This window comes from Synchiropus splendidus, chromosome 11 (genome assembly GCF_027744825.2).
Source record: "Synchiropus splendidus isolate RoL2022-P1 chromosome 11, RoL_Sspl_1.0, whole genome shotgun sequence".
NCBI classification, from domain to species: Eukaryota; Metazoa; Chordata; class Actinopteri; order Syngnathiformes; family Callionymidae; genus Synchiropus; species Synchiropus splendidus.
This window is the reverse complement of record NC_071344.1, coordinates 14,228,434-14,246,395: the sequence shown is the minus strand read 5'-3', so window position 1 is coordinate 14,246,395 and position 17,962 is coordinate 14,228,434. Positions and strand designations below refer to the sequence as shown.

The following is a 17,962-nucleotide window of genomic DNA, read 5'->3' as shown; positions in this document are numbered from 1 at the left end:
AAGAGAGTGCAGTAACTTCAGCAATAAAAATGTCTGTGGTTCACCACTGACACAGCCTCAAAACACGATCCGCACTCAGGTTTCAATGTGTGACCGTCTAGTTGAGAGAAAATTGAACCAAGTGTGTTGGGGCCACGCTAAGATCGGTTTGAGTTTGACTTGTTTTGACAACACCATTGTATTAAATGGTGTCAACAGTCTTCATTGATCGTCTGGTAGCAAGCGTTTACATGTGTGCAGTACCACTATTCGGCCGTTGGATGTCGCTAAATTACCAGAGCTGGTGAGGAGACCGGTGGCCGAGCGAGGGACCAATCACAGGGGCGGAGGGCGGGTTCCGAGTGTTGCTACAGACTCTCCGCGACGCTTACGCCGCAGCGTCTGCGGCATCTATGCGCCTCCACTTAAAGTGAGTAGCAGCGGCCGACTATGCCGAGATAGGGAGCCATCGACCGGCCGCGCTCTTTCCGAGAATGGCGTGCGATGGTTCCTCCGCGGAGGTGATGTCCGGAGCAGCTCCCTGCACGTGCAGCAGGCACCAGCGCAGCCGGAGCAGCAGCGTGGTCTTCCTGGGATTATTCCTGCTCTCGCTGTCGCTGCACGCTGTCACCCTGCTCTGCTACCTGGACCTGCGCTCCGAGGTCAAACGGGACGTGACCCACCAGAAGCGGGACGCCGTGTTGACCCCGGAGGGGGGCGAGCTCCCGGTGCTGTCGGCGCCCGCTCAGCCGCGGCTGGACTCTGAGGTACACGATCGTCCCAACATTGTTTTCATGCCGTGCGTGGATTAAGTTCGTGTTCAGTCCATCCTCCAGCTGCGGGATCGGAGGGTCGGGTTCGGTGTCGGGGCTGTCATGGCATGTTCGCAGGCAACTTGTCTTACAGTAGCCTGTCACCAGGCTCTGCCAGCTTCGTTTCCACCTTAGTCGGATTCGATTCAGACTTTTGAACCGAGATTCTCCACGAGTTTGTCACCTGGCCAGAGTCTCAGATTCAGGTAAACAATTCCTGAAGGAACTCATCACTGGTGTTGGATTTGTGTCAGAGCTCTTAAAACCTCTCACTGAAGAGGTGAGGTCATCCTCAGCGCTGGCTCACAGCTTCTTTTTTTTTTTTTAACTTTCGAGGTCTGCAACGTGATATACTGGAAATGAAGGACGTAATTACCAATGAATATAGCTGTACAACTCAGTGGAGGGTTCCCTCTTGTTTCTGTTAGGACCTAAGTAACATCAGGAGTCTTGCCTTATGATAAAAAAAAACAGCCTTCTGGCTCAGCTCTTTTCTCATTCTGCAGCTATTATGTTTGGGTTTAGATGACTTACAACCAATAGTTGCTCATGTATTCAGATACCGGAGGTGGACCTGCCACTTCTCCACATGGCGTCAGATGTTCCCGGTCCTAGTCTTTTTCAAGGTTCGCCTTGAAAAAGACTAGAACTGGCTTTCAGTTGGCTTGTTTGATGCATCATCATTCATTGGCTTTTAGATAGGGTTAGGCATCACCACGTGAAAAACTGGACGCCCTGTTTTTCAGCAGGACGCCCTAAATTTCCCTCAGTCAGAAAAGGATGTTCCTCCCTGGTAATTCCGTCGACTTGTGCAGATTGTCATGTCTTTGTGGAGCCGTGTCTTTGAGATCTCGGGCGCCATATCTGTTATTGGGCTAAAGTCCTCATCTTGTCGCGAGACTCGCATTTGAGTGGTGGATGCAGTGTGGAGGAGCACTGCAAATGCAGTCTCAAGGGTTGAAATTTCCAAACTTCCCGGGGGCGATGCCCTCGGGTCCCTCCATGGCAGTGGCGTATACACTCACACAAAATACAAAATTTCGACACTGTGTCTCGAAATCCAATCCCAAAAGCTGCGTCACCACATGTCACGCCACGTGAGAGTGACAGGGTTCAGGCTTATGGATCGGATCGAACGTGTTCTTGAAAAAAAACCCGCCACCCAACCCAGTCATTTCCCCCTGGATCAGACCCGGTACCAATCCAGCGGATCAGATCGAACCATCCCTATCCCTAATTCACCCCAAAAGCAACCTCAAAGACAAGCTCTGTTTTTCTTTCATCAAATGGTGGCGAGCAGCGTTGTTTACAGAAGATGCTCTGAAGTGGGGCAGCTGGATTCACAGAGAGGGGTCAGTCCATGTGTCTGAGCAGGTGGACGGAAAATATAAACCGGATCACCAGCAGGTGCAAAGCCCAGAGGGCCCGATGTGAATTCATCAGACCGGGGCCAGTTGGCACTTGGAGCAGAGCCAGGCCCTCGCCTCACATGTGTTTTCTTTTCTGGCGGTGGGCTGATGTTGACGTTCCATGTGTCCGCTACACACACACACACACACACACACACAAACACACACGCCCCCATGCTAATTGAATCAGCTCAGCGACAGAGCAGGTCTCGGCGCTAAATTGCTTGCACAGTCAGTTTCATCAGAAGAAAATGACCCCCGGTGTGGCGCTTTGGTTTGACGTTCGGTTTGATGAACACTGGGATCCAAACGCTCGCGGCACTTTAACATTTCCCTCTCGCGGTCGGGAACTTGAGACTATTCATTTAGTCCTCCGCGTGGCCTTCGCCAGGCTAATTGTAGCGAGTGGTAGTTAGCGTGGTATATGCCAAGTGCGATGGGTCTGGAGGTGGGTGCAGCTGGTGACGCCTCATGAGGTGAAAGACTGTTTCCCAGCTGTGAATATTTAACAGCACTGTGATGCTGTCCTGGCCAGATGGCTGCATTAAACAACTCTGATTACACATCCCACAGTTTACATAGTTGGAGAAACAGGAGCATGTGGCCTTTGGAGGCCGCGGTCGCACTTTGGGCTGCGTCCTTTGAAGAACGTCTTTCGTAGACCTCAAAATTGTTTGTTGGATTTTTCACACAAGTCTTCATCAAAGGGCCGTGAGTGGCCGCAGTGAAATTGAATGTGAAGTGCAGCTACACAGACAAGTGGAAGACAATATGAAAGCTCACTTAGGGAATAAAGACAACAAAAACAATTATGCCTGGGGACAAACAGGAGGGGCATTTAGACAGACATCTGACAACCCTGCCCGGCAGATAACGCACACATTGTGGTGCTGCGGTGTCCTAACCTCATGTGAAAACATGTGTCACAGACATCATCTAATGGCAGTGGAAAGTGGAAAGAGCCAGGCTGCAGCTAGCGACTATTTTCACCATCGACTGGTTGCCAACAACATGTCTGATTGTGATGCATTAACTAGTCATTCAAAAAAAGAAAGCAAGTTGTTATAAACTTTTATGTTTGAATTGTGATCGCAGAGTATGTGTCCTTTGCTGTCGTGTGCTGCGTGGGTCCCGTAGCCTCAGCTTTTACATCACCACTAGCAGACTCATGCACCTGTCAGAGACTCGCAGTAAAATGGAGACAACCATGTCAACAAGTGGTTGAGAGTACATCTTTTCAGGGAGAGGTTCAGCCTCTGCTCCCTCTGTTGGTTGGCTGTGAGATGAGGATGTTTGCAAAACCCTTCTCAGTTACTGATACGTTTGAGCTGTGTGAAGGAAAGAAACCAGCAGCCATTTTTTCCAGCAGCTTTTGGACTTGAAAACCATTGTTGTTCTCATTTGATCTCTTGTCTCAATTATTTTAGCGTGACAGGCAGTTGTTGCGGTTCCCGCTCCACTATGTTGTTATTGCAATCGCCCTGACGCAAACTGCTCCCCGCCTTGACTACATTCCTCCAAAATATTATCTTACAAATATAATTGTAACTTTACAACAGTAGAATTTCTCGGGAGCACTCACCCTCCTCATTGACAGTGACCTTAAGAGGCGGAGCCCTCCTGCGACTGACAGTGACGGAGTGCTGACATGCTGCTCCGTCATGTTGACAAAAACAGAGGAAAACTCCCCCTTCGTGTGGAAAATTTCATCATAGGAGTGAAATCTCAGCACAGTGGGTTAAACCAAGGCGCCGGAGAGAAGCCCTGCCCTGTCATGCCAACCCATGCACCCCGCAACAGTCAACCCCTAAATGTATCTTCTATATAGTTATTTCACGGTTGCTGTGGAACCGTTCTTGCCATAAACTGAGTTGACTTCATAGCGCGTGCTTAAGCAAGAAGCTTGAGTACCACGCTACACTCTCATTTCAATCAAAACTTGAACCAAAACCAATAACAATGTTGAGCCGTCAATAGTCTCTCTTCCATGACTGAAACAACAGGGAAGAAGTCCTGCTTGGAAGGCCTTTAAATAGCGTTAAAATGGAGCAAAAGTAGTTTATAATGGGTTCAATGAAATGGTAAAACACATGATAGTGATTTTCTGACTGTATCTTTTAGTGCTTGGACAATGAATTAAATACTGTATGGAGTTATGTCTGCATATCTGACCTTGTAAAACCTAAAAACAAGCGACTCATATTTCACTGTTTATTGCCTTCACCCACTTGGCTAAATTGGTTCAAGCCATGAAATGTATCTAAATGTTCTTCTGGTTCAGACCAACAACCTCTGGCGATTTTCAGTCTTCCAACATATCTGATGTGTTAGATCTTAACTCACACCACGGTAAAGGGAGTACAAGCGTGTTGGGCGGTGGGCTGCTTTGGCAAAGCATCAAGCACTTTCCAGACCAACTGTGTGAAATAATAAAACACATCATTTAAGCTCACCTACATCAGGAAGTCCATAAAATGTGCCGCGTATACGACGAATATATCGAAAATCGAAAGAGGTGTTTTGCTGAACCATGCATCAACATTCAACACGTCTTCCACACATGCAAACAAACCTACGCACAAGCCCGGGGAGCACATGTGTTTCCCAAAATGAGGGACTTCTCCAAGCTGCCTGGAATAGGCACAAACACTCAAAAGTGACAAGGAGGCCTCGTTCATCATTGGGATGAAAATATCAATTGATGGAGGCACTTCAAGAGATTCTGTCTCGACGGCCCGACCATTAATCCGCCGTCACGTACTGAGAATTCACAGTCGTCTTTCAGCACAATTTGGAATGCCCACCTGCTTGTATTGGACTTGAATGTGACTTTAAATATGAAGTGTCTGAGGCGGCGGACTCGTGCACCACTCTTTTAAATCCCGCTTTGTTAAGTGCCCATGAGCTCTCGCTCTAAACTGATGTTCTGTCATGTTCCTGATGGAAATCCTACCTCATTGTCAACCGTTATCTAACGCGCGGTTGCTTAGGTACAGTTGTGGTTGTGAGGTTAACAGCAGCCTTTCCCAGGCAACAGCTCTGATCAAGAGATCCTATGACTTTCACGGGTCTGTTGTGGAGATATGATCCCTCCACCTAATCCTCCGTCTTGCTCTTCTGCCAGCTGGCACGCCTCGACAACATCCAAAGGGAGATGACCCAATGACATTCGAAGCAGATGGCTGAACCTCTTTATCTAGTTCCTTATCTTGCCAAGTCTATTGCAAAGTGTCTGGCGTATTTCTGTGTAAAGCGACAGGTGCCACTCAGATCTGTGTCCTGGAACTGTCGGTCTGGAACAAGGTGGAGTGGCGTGACGCTTGATATTGTGTTATTACCGCGCATTAAAATCAAGGGAAAACGTTCCTGTTGGCTTGCTGCAATCTGATAAGGTCATGATGTCATTCCTCTATCGATACAGTATTAATGCAATTACCTTAAATTGAAGATAACAACCAGCAGGGAAATTCACTTTTCTTAAGTTTCACAAGGCAAATCCAGGGATTAGCCTTTATCCATACTGTATATCCGCTTCTTAATTGGAGCAGACATTGTGTCCATTTAGGATCTCGGCCAAGTGAGCAAACAGTGTTCACAGTCAGTATGCCCTTGAGCAAGGCAGTAAATCCCAGCTGTCCAGCAGATTTGCCCAGTTCCCAACAGTAAAAGAACCTCCCAGATGTGGGTTCCTCGCTGGTGGGTTGAGCGATGAGGTTCCCCGAGAGCAAGCCTGACCTTTTACCCCTTTGACCTCAGTGAGAAGTGCGACAAAGTTCAGTCCGCAGGAGGTTCAGTTGAGATGTCGCACATCGGTGAGCGTTTTCTTCGTCAGACTAGCATTTTTCTTATAACCATTATATGAAATAATTTTCTCTTCTGATGTTGGCCTTCAAAGTGAACAGATGCTGAAACATCTGGAGCCTAGTTAACGGCTATTAAAAAAAGTAAGTTTGATGGGACCCGAAAGTCCTCGGCGGCGTGCATGCTCCGCCGCACCAGGGTGGGCTGTCACCCTCGTATAACTGCGTGGAGCGCAGGAGTATTTGAAACGCTGTCGTCACATATTGAGCGCCACATACGAATGAATCATAGGAGAGCGAGACAGAGCCAAGGGGCTGCCGACTTTTCAATACTACACTGAACTTTCTTGACAGACAGATGGAGTAGACGCCCAGCAGTGATTAAGTTCAAAGTCTGAACTTTCGTGGGAATGATAAACAATCTGCAGGACATCAGTAACAAATCAGTTTAAATGAAGTGTTGACAAGCCATGGATACAGTATATAAACTGAAAAAAAAGCAATGGATCGCCTCACATTTTAATGTTAAAAGAGAGACAACTCAACATTCTCTGTTTAAGTTGACGTACCAGCTCTGTGACTACTTCTCCTTTAAATTCCCCTTGAACTTTCTTAGAAAATATAGCAATGAACACTGTGATGATTCACATGATTTTTTTTTTGAAGATTCCAGTGATGACATCTGGAACTAGAAAGGCACAGTCAAACGGTGACATGACTGTAAAAAACATAGCACTTGGCATGAGAAAAAAAGCAGTGTCTTAAGGGGGTTTTGGGGTTGCCAGAGTGAACACGAAGACCTAGCCACGAGCCCTGTATTCTCAAGTTCTACGTTCCACCAATATATCGTGTATTGATTACCGCGAACGTTTGCATTGCATGTGGATGCATCGGTCTTGGAACTAAATGTTTTCCTTCCTGCTGCATTTCCTGAAGTTCATAAGGCAGAATAGAACACGCAGGAAGGACGATGACGTAGTAAGCTCTCATCAGTACTACATTTTGTACACAAAGTGCGCCCCATGGAGGCATCTTACGGCATGAGGTACTTTTTGATTGGTTGCAGGCGTGAGAAGGGAAACATGACGGGTCGACATACGACAGTGTAGGTCCCTGGAAAGTTCACTTGACAACAGTCAAAATGGGATGTACTGGGAGTGAGAATGTCTTTGCCGTCTTTCCTAGGGACGCTCCAAAAGTCTGAATAGACGATAACACGTTTGTCGTCACATGGAGGTTGAGCACTGTATTTCAGTTCACATCAACTTTGGAACGGAACAGGGCTTGTGAGCATCCGCAGCCAGACGTCAAGCAAGTGAATTACGATTCCTCCTTCCTGAATCCAGATGGAACATCAGTAAACCACCAACATTTTACTTCCCTCTCTTGTCAGATTGCCAGTGATTCCCAGGAATTTCATTCAAATACATTCAGAGCGTGAACTGATACACGTTTGACTGCATATACAGTAGGGAGGGTAGCAGGCTGTGAGCTTTGATGAGGATGAGGCCACCATCCAAGACGGACCTGGGAACTTTGCTTGACCAATGAGGTTCATCAACTCTTCCTAGAAGTGGCTTATTCACCCATTTGGCAGATAAGTAAAGGTTGGAGAGATTATCAGCGCTGGGACCTCATGTTGTAAAGGAAACTCAGTGAAGTCTAGTAAATGAGAGACGGAGGTTTAAATACTTCCATTGTCCTATGAAGTGTGAATTTTAATAAGGCCAAAAGAATCTGGAGCACAAAATTGCACATCCCAGGGGAGATAGCATTTTAGTCATATCCTCTCAGAGCAACAGGGAATCTTGTCCTCAGCGCGTAACTGCACCCCCTTTTACACTTTGAAGAGTTGAAAGGCCTGTAATTAATAGCATTTTCCCCTTTGTGCTGAAGCAGAATGCTTTAGTCAATAGTTGGCACTTGGCGAACATACCAACACGTTGTCATCCTGATTTACTGTAACCCTGCGTGCCTTCCAAGGCTATGGAGGCTGTAAAAGTTCTAATAAAGCAAAACGATGCAGACAAGTGCACCGAGTCATTTCACATAATAACTTCATTCCTGGAGACTTTTCTCGCTCGCATAATGAGTCTAATCTGAAAGGCCAACTTGGTAGTCGCCTGGCAGATTGCTTGTTTGTTTTTTCAGCGCTGATGGAGCTTAATCTCGGGCCAGGAACATGTTTGGCAGTCGGTACAGACAAAAGTGTAATGCCATATGCCTGAATATACAGCGCAAGTCCTTTGAGAGGTACAAGCCCCCATGTATGCCAACAGCTGGAGAGGAGATGTGGAGACACCTGCAGAGCAAATGAACGGCGAATGCCGCTGAACATCTGGAGGCCTGTCTGTCCATAGACCCACACGTACTTCTCTATCAGCCTGAAATATCTGTTCTGCTCAGGTCAGATATGGTTGGCAGCTGGTCAGGGACAGAGGCTGCCATGCGCGCACTTGACACAGCCGGTGGTGATTGTTGCACATCCCACTAGCCATCCTTCACTTCCCACATCTGATAGGCCTGATCTCAAAACATTACGTCTCTTGTCCGTCTTGCAGTTGCTAGGCTGGAAACCAAACATGGTCAGGAATCTTCTCGCCATTAAGGTTTTATAACGACATGACTCCAACTATGTCATCCTTTGTGCAAGTGGGATAGGCGGAACCCCTGGGAAGCAAAGGTCAGCGTGTCTGTCAGCAAGCTTGTCGGATTCGTTCCTCGCCTTGAGACATCATTATTGAACGTGTTTTGATCCAAGCTAAGGTGCTGCGCGTGTCGCTGCCCTGGGGTTGTCGCTGAAGCAAACTCTTAACAGATGTGCTGCTCAATAGGCAGCCTAATCATCCAATACTATCCCCCTGTTGAGTCCTGCACTTGTTTGGTTAACTGTGCCTGCAGTTGACCACATCAGCTCTGGTGTTTTCGCCCCCGTCCTGGGTGGTTTTGCCGTGTCACGCAGTGTGATATCATCTCTGACAGCAACACGTTTCTATGCCAGACCAGCCAGTGCCCGTGTGTGTCCCAGTCAGGTCAGCGACTCTTTGCAGAGTTCACGAGAATCTAGGTCAAGCAAAACCACATCAGAGCACAGGCATGCGCTTGGTCTCGCCACTCGTCTGCCCATGGGAACACCCTCGTACTTTAGCTCAGCTTTTCCTGCTTTTAGAGCTGGCTGCATCAGGCCTTTTCATGGACTACCTGTGAATTGGGCTGGGACCAGGTGCCATGTGAATGGGCATGGCTCTCAAATGAACCACAGCCCTTCTTTTGTATCAGACGGTGAAATTTAGATGCGTTGTGTCCAGGTGACTGTCTCAAACCTCAAACCTCAGACAAAAGTGACTTGGGTTACAGTGTAACTTACAGCCTCAGCAGGCTGTGCAATGACTTGGCTAGAAATGAATGTTCTGGCCGACCGTGTCGCACAAATGCCTCAAGTTGTTCCTGTGCAAATATTATACTACAACACAAAGGGCACTTCTGGGCTTCACAAAGGATTCACATTGAATAACTTAAGCTTGCCAGAATGATGGGATGATATATTTGTTCAACGCAGATGCTCTATACCTTGTGCTGATTATTTTAAACTTTTCTTCCTGTTTTAAGGAGAGGGTACTGCGCAGGAACAGCCAAGCTACAGAAGACACAAGGGGGATTACTCAGCGGGCGAAAAGGAGTCCAGGCAAACACACAGAAACAGGTAAGGCCTTCTTTTTCAGCATCGCTAGTGCAGCTCTTCAAACTGTGCTTCCTCAAAGTCAAACAGTTTCACATGGGCTTCTCACTGGATATATGTTGTCACTCTTTACTACCCTCACTAGCGGTGGCCTCTAGCCAAATGGAGTGGGGTAACCTGGGTCAAAGATGAGTTTCTTGTAATTCATGTAATGTTTGCTGGACTATAAACTGCAGTTGTTTTTCTGTTGTTGTTCTTTTTTAAGTTTTGCTAGTCCCCGGGCTTATACGCAGATGTGACGTGTATGTATTGACTCACTGACCAGCATGACCAAGGAGTACACATTACTTGACATGCTTACATGCAGCTCGCGGAACTAAAGTTAACGTGCACTATTCGGACGCCTGAAGGGATGGACCAGGTGAGACTGGCTGCAGATCATATTTACTTACGTCTCATGATTGAAAGCTAGGTCAACGAGAAAATGGTGCTACCTTGTTCACTTGGCGACGTCCCATTCCACATGACAGTTCAATTTGGAAGCAATGAATACAAATGCGACGGAACAGGTCAAATACACTTCCCCTCAAAATGTGACTGTAATGCATTTTATGACTGGAGCGAGTTGTAGTCTGTCAAATACGGTACTAACAGTAGAGTGAGAGGCGAACAACTGGCCTCAGTTCTTTCCTTTTCACTAACAAATCAGTGTCAGAGCGTTACTTAAAAGCATCTTAAATACGTTTGTCAGCACTTTGTTAATGGTTTCACACATCGGTGTAATTGATTTCTACCGCTTCTAGTTTACTTGCAAACCGCCGCAGAAAGCTCTGGGCTTCATAAAGCGGGAGATTAAACAGAATGGGATTGATTATCACTTGGATAGCAAACAAGGACAACAGAGAGGTTGGGAGGGTTTCGCCAATTTGAAACAGGCAGCGTTGCTTGTTGACGTTTCTGCGACTGAAGATAACATCAGGTCTCCCCTCTTCTAAATGTGATCGAAAATAAAGAGGGAATCCAAGTGTGACATCAGACTTTGATAAGATTTAAATCAAGATAGTGTAATTAGAGTTTTAGTGGGGCGGTGTGTGCCGAGCTTGTGAGTTCAGGATCTGGTTCCCGTCTCTCATGGGTAATAACTGTGGACGGCCTTTATGGAAGAGCTGTTCACCTTCAGGAGGCAGCCCTTTCTGACGGATGATTCTGAAGAGTTGATTAGCTGGGAAAATAAAAAGGGGCTTGTATTTCCAGCGGCGCTTCTCATGTTAGCCCTGCGTAATGTTTGCAGCGGCGTGCTAGCCAAGTCCGTTCACTTGCAATTGAGTTCATTGAAACCATTAGAGTCCAGTAAAAGCAAACAACAGGAAGCGGTGGTTATCTAAGTATTCGCTGCACATGTGTTCCCTGGGTGAGTCCTCCTCACTACCTGTCGTCTCTCAACGCTGCAGCCCAGTGTCACACCTCATCGAGAAATGATGATCACTAAAGACTTGACATTGCCCTGTGGCTGATGCATCTTCATTGCTGACGGTTGTTTTTGTTTAGGACGTCAGCTACGCAAATAAAAACGACTCTCCTCTTTGATCTCTGGAGTCTGAGTGCAACAAGTGCAGCATGATCACAAAGCATTCCAATGTCTGTGGCGTGACACTGAATACTTGAAAGGGGGCGGTGGGTTGTGATTGTGTTTAAATTAGAAGAAAAAACTCACCTTTGAGACTTTCTACATAAATCAGTAAAGTCCCGAGCCTCTAAACACTAATCATTCCCAGGTCTCTGTACTCAGTGCGCAGACAAAGGCTTTTGTAATCTCAGCCTTAGATGTGTGTGTATGTTTTTTGTGATGTGTGCGAAGGCTTTGGTGTCATGTGCTGTATATGCACGTGCGCGGCGGCGGCTGTGTGGTGCGTGTGTGTGTGTGTGCGCTCCTAACGGGCACCAGATTCCAGATAGGGCTGCTTGTTAAGAGAAATCTACGCGGATGCATCCAGTGGTTTAGCCAGAGGAGAAACACTGGCCATATGTTGGAGGGGAACTCAAACTGTGAGGTTTTAAGGTTAAATGGCCTTTGTAGTTGTAATGACATGGTTAACACAAGAGCAGCGAGACAGCCTTAAGAAAAGGACTCTTCGGCTTGGTCCTCTCGGTTTGTCTTTCAAAACCCGGGCGCAGATGCCTCGCCAGCGTCCCCGCACGCACAACCTACACACGGTTGTAAAAAGGGAGGCGCACACATGCACGCAGGAACGCACACTTTCATCTGCATTCTCCATCTGGGCTTAATTCAAAGAATAGGATTTTGGCAGGATAAAGTATCTCTCTAATGATCTTCTCCAGTTCCACTGCCTGTGAATGCTTAAGGCACTTGTTCGTACAGAGGAGGTGAAACCACACTTACAAATTACTACACTAGTGGATACCACAGGCTGACATAGCTACGCTCCACTCTGCAGTGCTGTTTTAACCTGCTTGCACAGAACGATTTGCACTAAAAGATTTTTTTTTCCTCTTGTTTTTCAGAGGCGACTGGAAGGGAGAGAAAGAAAGGTAGGAAAAAAGGTAAAGCAACTTACATGGGATTGCTTCATCCTAACCCTACTGAATGGGCGACTCTTTTGTCCTCTGTCTTTCTCTGCGGGATTTTTATAGCCTCGATCGCAGCATAGAAATGTCGGTGACCTGTCACTGACTATGACGCAGCAGCTGTAAAGACATAACATAATGTGATGAATATCATTGGCATATGGCTACCAAAGGAGCCAAACTTAAGTGCGAACATTTGTTGTGGCTTGTTGACCAGAGAACATCACATCACAATCTGACCAGTCAGATTGTGATGTGGGCCTCTGTGGCACGGTTAAGCTAAGTGCGAAACCTGAAAACCTAAAACCTTTTACGTGTTCTTTTAAGTCACGTGACATGGCCCTCGGATACAAAGAGCGTTTCGTTAACTGTTGTCCAATTTCTTTCATTTGAAAAAGTGTTTCACGAGCACTGACAGCATTTTATCGACCATTGCCAGCGAACAGTGTGGGTTTGCAGGCATCTTTCATTGTCATGTACCTTGTGGTGAAGGCAGCTAACCATTGTAACGGACCATTTTGCTCTGTTTCAGGAAAGAAAAGATCAGTGCCAGGTCCCCCGGGGCCTCCTGGACCACCGGGCCCTCAGGGGCCACCAGGCATCCCTGGAATCCCTGGTATTCCAGGAAGCAACGCAGTAGGGCCCGCCGGACCACCTGGACCTCCTGGCCCACAGGGACCACCAGGAAATCAGGGGCCAGCAGGTATTAAGCCTAAAATAGTCGGAATATCCAAGGGGATGTGGAAACACCCGCAAGTTTAGAGGCCAGTTCATGGATTTCACTGTGAATGTTCCCACACGTGTCAGCGGCTCAAGTTTTCAAAAAGAATGAACTCATCCTCTGAGTTTCTAATGCAGGACATTATATGGGATGGTGTGTCTGTAAGATATGCTATTGCTTCTCTTGCTCCTCAGTAGCCCGGAAACCAGAGTAACCTGATGTTTATTTTACCTCTTCCACATGAGTCTGGCTTCTCTTCACCTCAAACATATCTGACATGTCATGTCTGTGTCCGAACAATGACCGACAGGTGCTCCTCCTCAGGGCACCTCGCCCTCCTTCCTAAATATTGCCGAATTGAATGAGAGAAAACATTTTTCAGAAGAATCTCACCCAGATGGGTTTGAAATGAAGTACACATTCAAGTCGTGTGTTTCGCTTGTTGTTGCAGGAGTTCCGGATAAGATGAAAGCAAAAGAATACCAGGTAATTTTGTATAATTTGTCAGCTATCAAAATACCATTTATTTTCAAGATGAAGCAGCTGCTTCCTGCCGCGTCCAGATGACTCATCAGATGTTCTTATTTTTCCAGCCTGCTGTGGTCCATTTGCAGGGGCAGGAGACAACCATCCAAGTTAGAGAAGGTGGGTCCCAGACTTTCGACTTTTCTTGGCTTCATAAAGTAAATGAGGAATGACATGGATGGTTGTTGTTGTGGAAAACGAGCTGTGAACTGCAAAGGATCATGGGAAGCAGGAGGGACCTTAAAGGACCTTTTCCTTCCTTAAAACATGCTGTAGTCGAGACCACCAAACCCGAGACTTATTCAAGACTGAGACTAGAGCAAACAGAATCCAAGTCCAAGACTGAGACTGAGTGGACAGCAAGACCAATGAGGGGGGCGAGATTTATTTAGACTACCGTTTCTCTTGCGGTCTTGACTTGGAGCGAACAGAAACCACTGGGCTTTTGTGCTGAAAACATAGTGATTCCTGTCAGATACTAAACAACTCACCTCTTGCTTTGATCTGTGTCACGTTCAAGATCTGTCGGAAGGCATCCTGAGGAACTGGAAGATGGTTTCCATCCACCACCGAGTCTTTAAAATGCACTCCCGCTCCGGAGAGCTGGAGGTGCTGTTGGACGGGGTCTACTTCATTTATAGTCAGGTAGAAGTGAGTACGGTCCTTGACGTAACTCTTTTAATTTACAGCATGATGTTAGCATTGATCTGCAGTGAAGCAGACAAGCCTCTGAGCTCAGGCATAAACCTTTGACATATTAATGATGACAGAAAAGTTCCGTCGATAACTCAAGCCCTGTCTGGCTGCTGAGCTCTCCCATCTGTTTCAGCTTTAAGCAATCCCTTAAGTAAGATGTCGACTTCTCTTCACTGTCTTATGTGGATTTCTGTGCCACCCCGCCCCTCCGTGTTGTGCGTCAGGTGTACTACCTCAACTTCACGGACATCGCCAGCTACGAGGTGATGGTGGACTCTCGGCCTTTCCTGCGCTGCACGTGCAGCATAGAGACGGGTCAGCGCAAGTTCAACACCTGCTACACGGCCGGGGTGAGCCAGCTCCGCGCCGGCCAGAGGATCTCCATCCGGATCGTGTATGAGGACACGCTCATCAGCATGACCAACCACACCACTTTCCTGGGAAGTGTCCGACTAGGGGAGGCGCCATCTGCTGGACAGAATTAACAACTGTTCAATCCTCAAATGAACATCCTTGTGTGGATGAATGCATTTCCCCACCACAGCCTTACAAGCAGACATCAGGGCGGAATTCAGGCTCACTGACATTGACTCAACGGTGACATCTATTTATGGTAACCACCTTCTGTCTGCAGTATCACATGGAAGGACACTGTGCCGACAGATGAACAACAAATACATATAGTGAAAGGTTTATGGATAATCCTGTATCTTCCAAAACAGTCAGTAGAAATATGTTATTTTTAGCTAAGCATTGGGGTTTTTTTATAGCAGATTTTAACACCTCCACTTGATTTATTAAGAGGCATAATAAACTTCTCTAGAATAAAGTCATGGACCTGGAGTTGGAGCACTATATATTTTGCGCACATTTGCACTACAGCATCCCTGCAGAATATCAATGATATATTTTGTTACCGTGCTATTGTTTAGTTAGTGTGTGTGAATGAATTCCTGCGGAGAAAAATAAATGTTTATACGTCTGTGTACATAGTGTACATAAAATGGGATATACTTTTTGTAAATGGAGTTGATTGATGGATTAAAATGTTTCTTTTTCTGTCTAAATGCGTTTGGTCTCGCGTGCCTGCAGCCGGTGGTATTGACTGCAAACGTCCACTGACAAGAAGAAGTGACCTTCTTTGACTCTTTGTTTGAAATCTTCCTGCACTTGTTTCTTATCAGAAATGATGCCTTTTCCATCCTAAAATATTGGGCTGCTTTATCTTTTATAAAGGCAGGTTTTCTGAGGTTAAAGCGGACATGTGACCTCTTCCACTTAAGTGACATGACGACATCCTGTCTGCCGTATTAACACTTGCAATGTTTATGTTTTGACTTCTTCTTTTCCCGTTTCACAAAGCCAGCATTAAGAAGTGATTTTTACCACATCCAGAGGGATATAAGTCTGCTATTAAATCATCCATGGGGGACTGTGGTGGCCCGTGGCCAAGGGGTTTCAAACAAAAGAGGTATGTCATTGATTACGCAGGATGGAGTCATCATTTATGTTGCACTACTGAGATTTAGACTGTTAGTCAGAGTTCAGTTTCTCTTGTGGTAATACGTTTTCTTCTAATGTGTTTTGTTCTCTGAGGACGTAAAGAGGATCCAGCAGCAACAACACAGCTGCGACAGTGTGTCAGAGCACACAACTGATGATGTTGAAATGAAGAGCAGCCTTCGCTCGCATGTAAACAATTTAAGTTAATAAAAGTCAGTATGGATCCCTCCTTCACTGGTGTGGTGAGGACAACTCAGACTTTCTCTTTTTTCTGTGTCATAATAACACATGATGGATTTGTCGTCCTCCCCTGAGTAAATATACAGCATTCTTCTCTTTGACTGTTTATTTTGCATGGAAATACAATTTAAGAGAAAGAAAACAGAGTCTTCATCCAAGAATTGTGTCAGTGTAACTCGAGTAAAACTAAACATGTACTTTTGAAGCCCGCTGCAGTGCAATATTTCAGTTTGGGAAAGAAATGGGTTCTTGATGACTTTTTCTAAATATTTTTTTCATAATTAAAACAAATTGCGTCACCACTTTTTTTGTCCAGAGTAGTGACATGACAGTGTAACTACTTTTAGAGCAAATTGTATTTACATGGTGATCTACGATCACAGTACTATGAATTTAAAGGACAGTAACAGAAACCAGAAAGGTACTGGGACAGTGTATACCTCGACAAAACCACTCATTGTAATGTCCATAATTGGACAGCAAGTGGCAGTAACATTGAAGAGTGAATGAACAATATTTTGTTATTTAAATGTATGTATGGGTCCATCGTTTGATTCAGTCGTATACCAAATTCATTCAAATTGAAAAATGTGGCTTCTTGTGGCAAATATTCTCATATGATTAAACTGCGATTAATTGAGATGAATTTATCACAAATTCTGTAATTAATTACATTATTTTTTAAATCGAATCCCACCCCCACTATATATATATATATATATATATATACTCTGATGTTCTTAAACAAATCTCATCTAGAGGTGTAGTTTGTCACCAAAAGGCCATCTTTTGTCCCTGTGAATAACGCATGACTCAAAGTGAACTTATAGCAGCACCTTAGGGATTTTGGAGCTGAGCTAAGCAGTGCGCTCCATCATCATCAAAACACAAAGTGAGGGATTCACATTTGAAAGAGGGGCGATCAATCTCCTTCCCGCCTTGAAGACGCTGCTGCTGGTGGTGGCTTTAATAAAACATATCAGTTCTGCTTTTAATTTGGGGCCGAGCTCCTTCATGTAGCACATGAAACATCTCCCGGCAGTATTGTGCATCAGGGTTATGAGCCATAGATTCAGACAGCTGAGCAAAACAAAGATCACTGTGCACGAGGCTGAATTTAATAATACAAAAAAAAGTTAGAAGAGGCTGTTGAACTCATGTTTTCCCTTCTGTTTACTCACCTCCTGTTGCGAGCCCATTTTAGCAATCGTCCATCTCCACCTTTGCACTCTGCTTATTTACTCTTCCTGTCTGGTCCTATTTTTAACTGCTTCCGCTCATCCAGGACAATGGCACGTGTAAATATTGAGCTTAATTTACGCCTTGCTGCTCCCCAAATACACTGGAGTCCATTTTTTTCATGTTATTATATCACTGGACATTAAGACCCCACTAGCTTTTGTGGGGTCCTCTCATGTACTTCAGTACTAACACAGTAGTAACAGTAGTAACACTTTGAGTAACCAGAATATCTAATCTAATCTAATACTACTCCCTTGAAACCATGACTTAGAAAAAGTGCCCAACCAAGCATCAACTTAAAGAGGCACACTTGATCAAACACTGTCCAAATATCGTCTCCACACCAGACACATGTGCAAGTCAAAAACTGCTGTCGCTATTTTAGCCAGTGAGGTGATCACAGACCACCAGGTACTTCTAAAATGTATGTGAAAATATTAGGGGTGGGAGAATTTGTGATTAATTCATCTCAATTAATCATATATAATTTGCCACATTTTTCAATTTCAATTAATTTGGTATATTACTGAATCAAATGATGGACCCATACATACATTTAAACAACAAAATATTGTTTATTTTGCATCAGTTTGACACTAGCACAAAAATCACGATCACGAAAAACAAGTTTTTATATCACCTTTGTTAAACTAAAGCTCTTTTCATGTCTTAAATATTTGTATAAGAATTTCAATTTGATATGAATTTCAAGTACATTCAGAGTAGTGGAAACCCTGGCCATTGTGTAGTGAAAAACATCCCTGAACAAA

At 45.4% G+C, this 17,962-nt stretch overlaps 1 protein-coding gene across 3 annotated transcripts; it reads left to right on the top strand.

Moving 5' to 3' along the window:
• The first annotated feature begins 355 nt into the window (after positions 1–355).
• eda (ectodysplasin A) lies at positions 356–15,861 on the top strand. Of its 3 annotated transcripts, none has more exons than XM_053879500.1 (8): positions 356–746; positions 9,610–9,703; positions 12,203–12,229; positions 12,798–12,968; positions 13,438–13,472; positions 13,580–13,631; positions 14,032–14,162; positions 14,432–15,861. In XM_053879500.1, the coding sequence occupies exons 1-8, from the start codon at positions 474–476 to the stop codon at positions 14,690–14,692; spliced, it is 1,044 nt and encodes a 347-aa protein (XP_053735475.1). In that variant the 5' UTR covers positions 356–473; the 3' UTR covers positions 14,693–15,861. The 3 variants fall into 3 exon arrangements, with proteins under 3 accessions (XP_053735475.1, XP_053735474.1, XP_053735473.1); XM_053879499.1 differs by having other exon boundaries at positions 12,203–12,241; positions 14,032–14,156; XM_053879498.1 differs by having other exon boundaries at positions 12,203–12,241.
• Positions 15,862–17,962: the final 2,101 nt, after the last annotated feature.

Coding starts and splice junctions, on each gene's coding strand:
- eda (XM_053879498.1), top strand. CDS start 474: ATGGCGTGCGATGGTTCCTCCGCGGAGGTGATGTCCGGAGCAGCTCCC. Junction 12,969..13,437: donor AGGAAATCAGGGGCCAGCAG/GTATTAAGCCTA, acceptor TTGTTGTTGCAG/GAGTTCCGGATAAGATGAAA. Junction 13,632..14,031: donor AACCATCCAAGTTAGAGAAG/GTGGGTCCCAGA, acceptor GTCACGTTCAAG/ATCTGTCGGAAGGCATCCTG.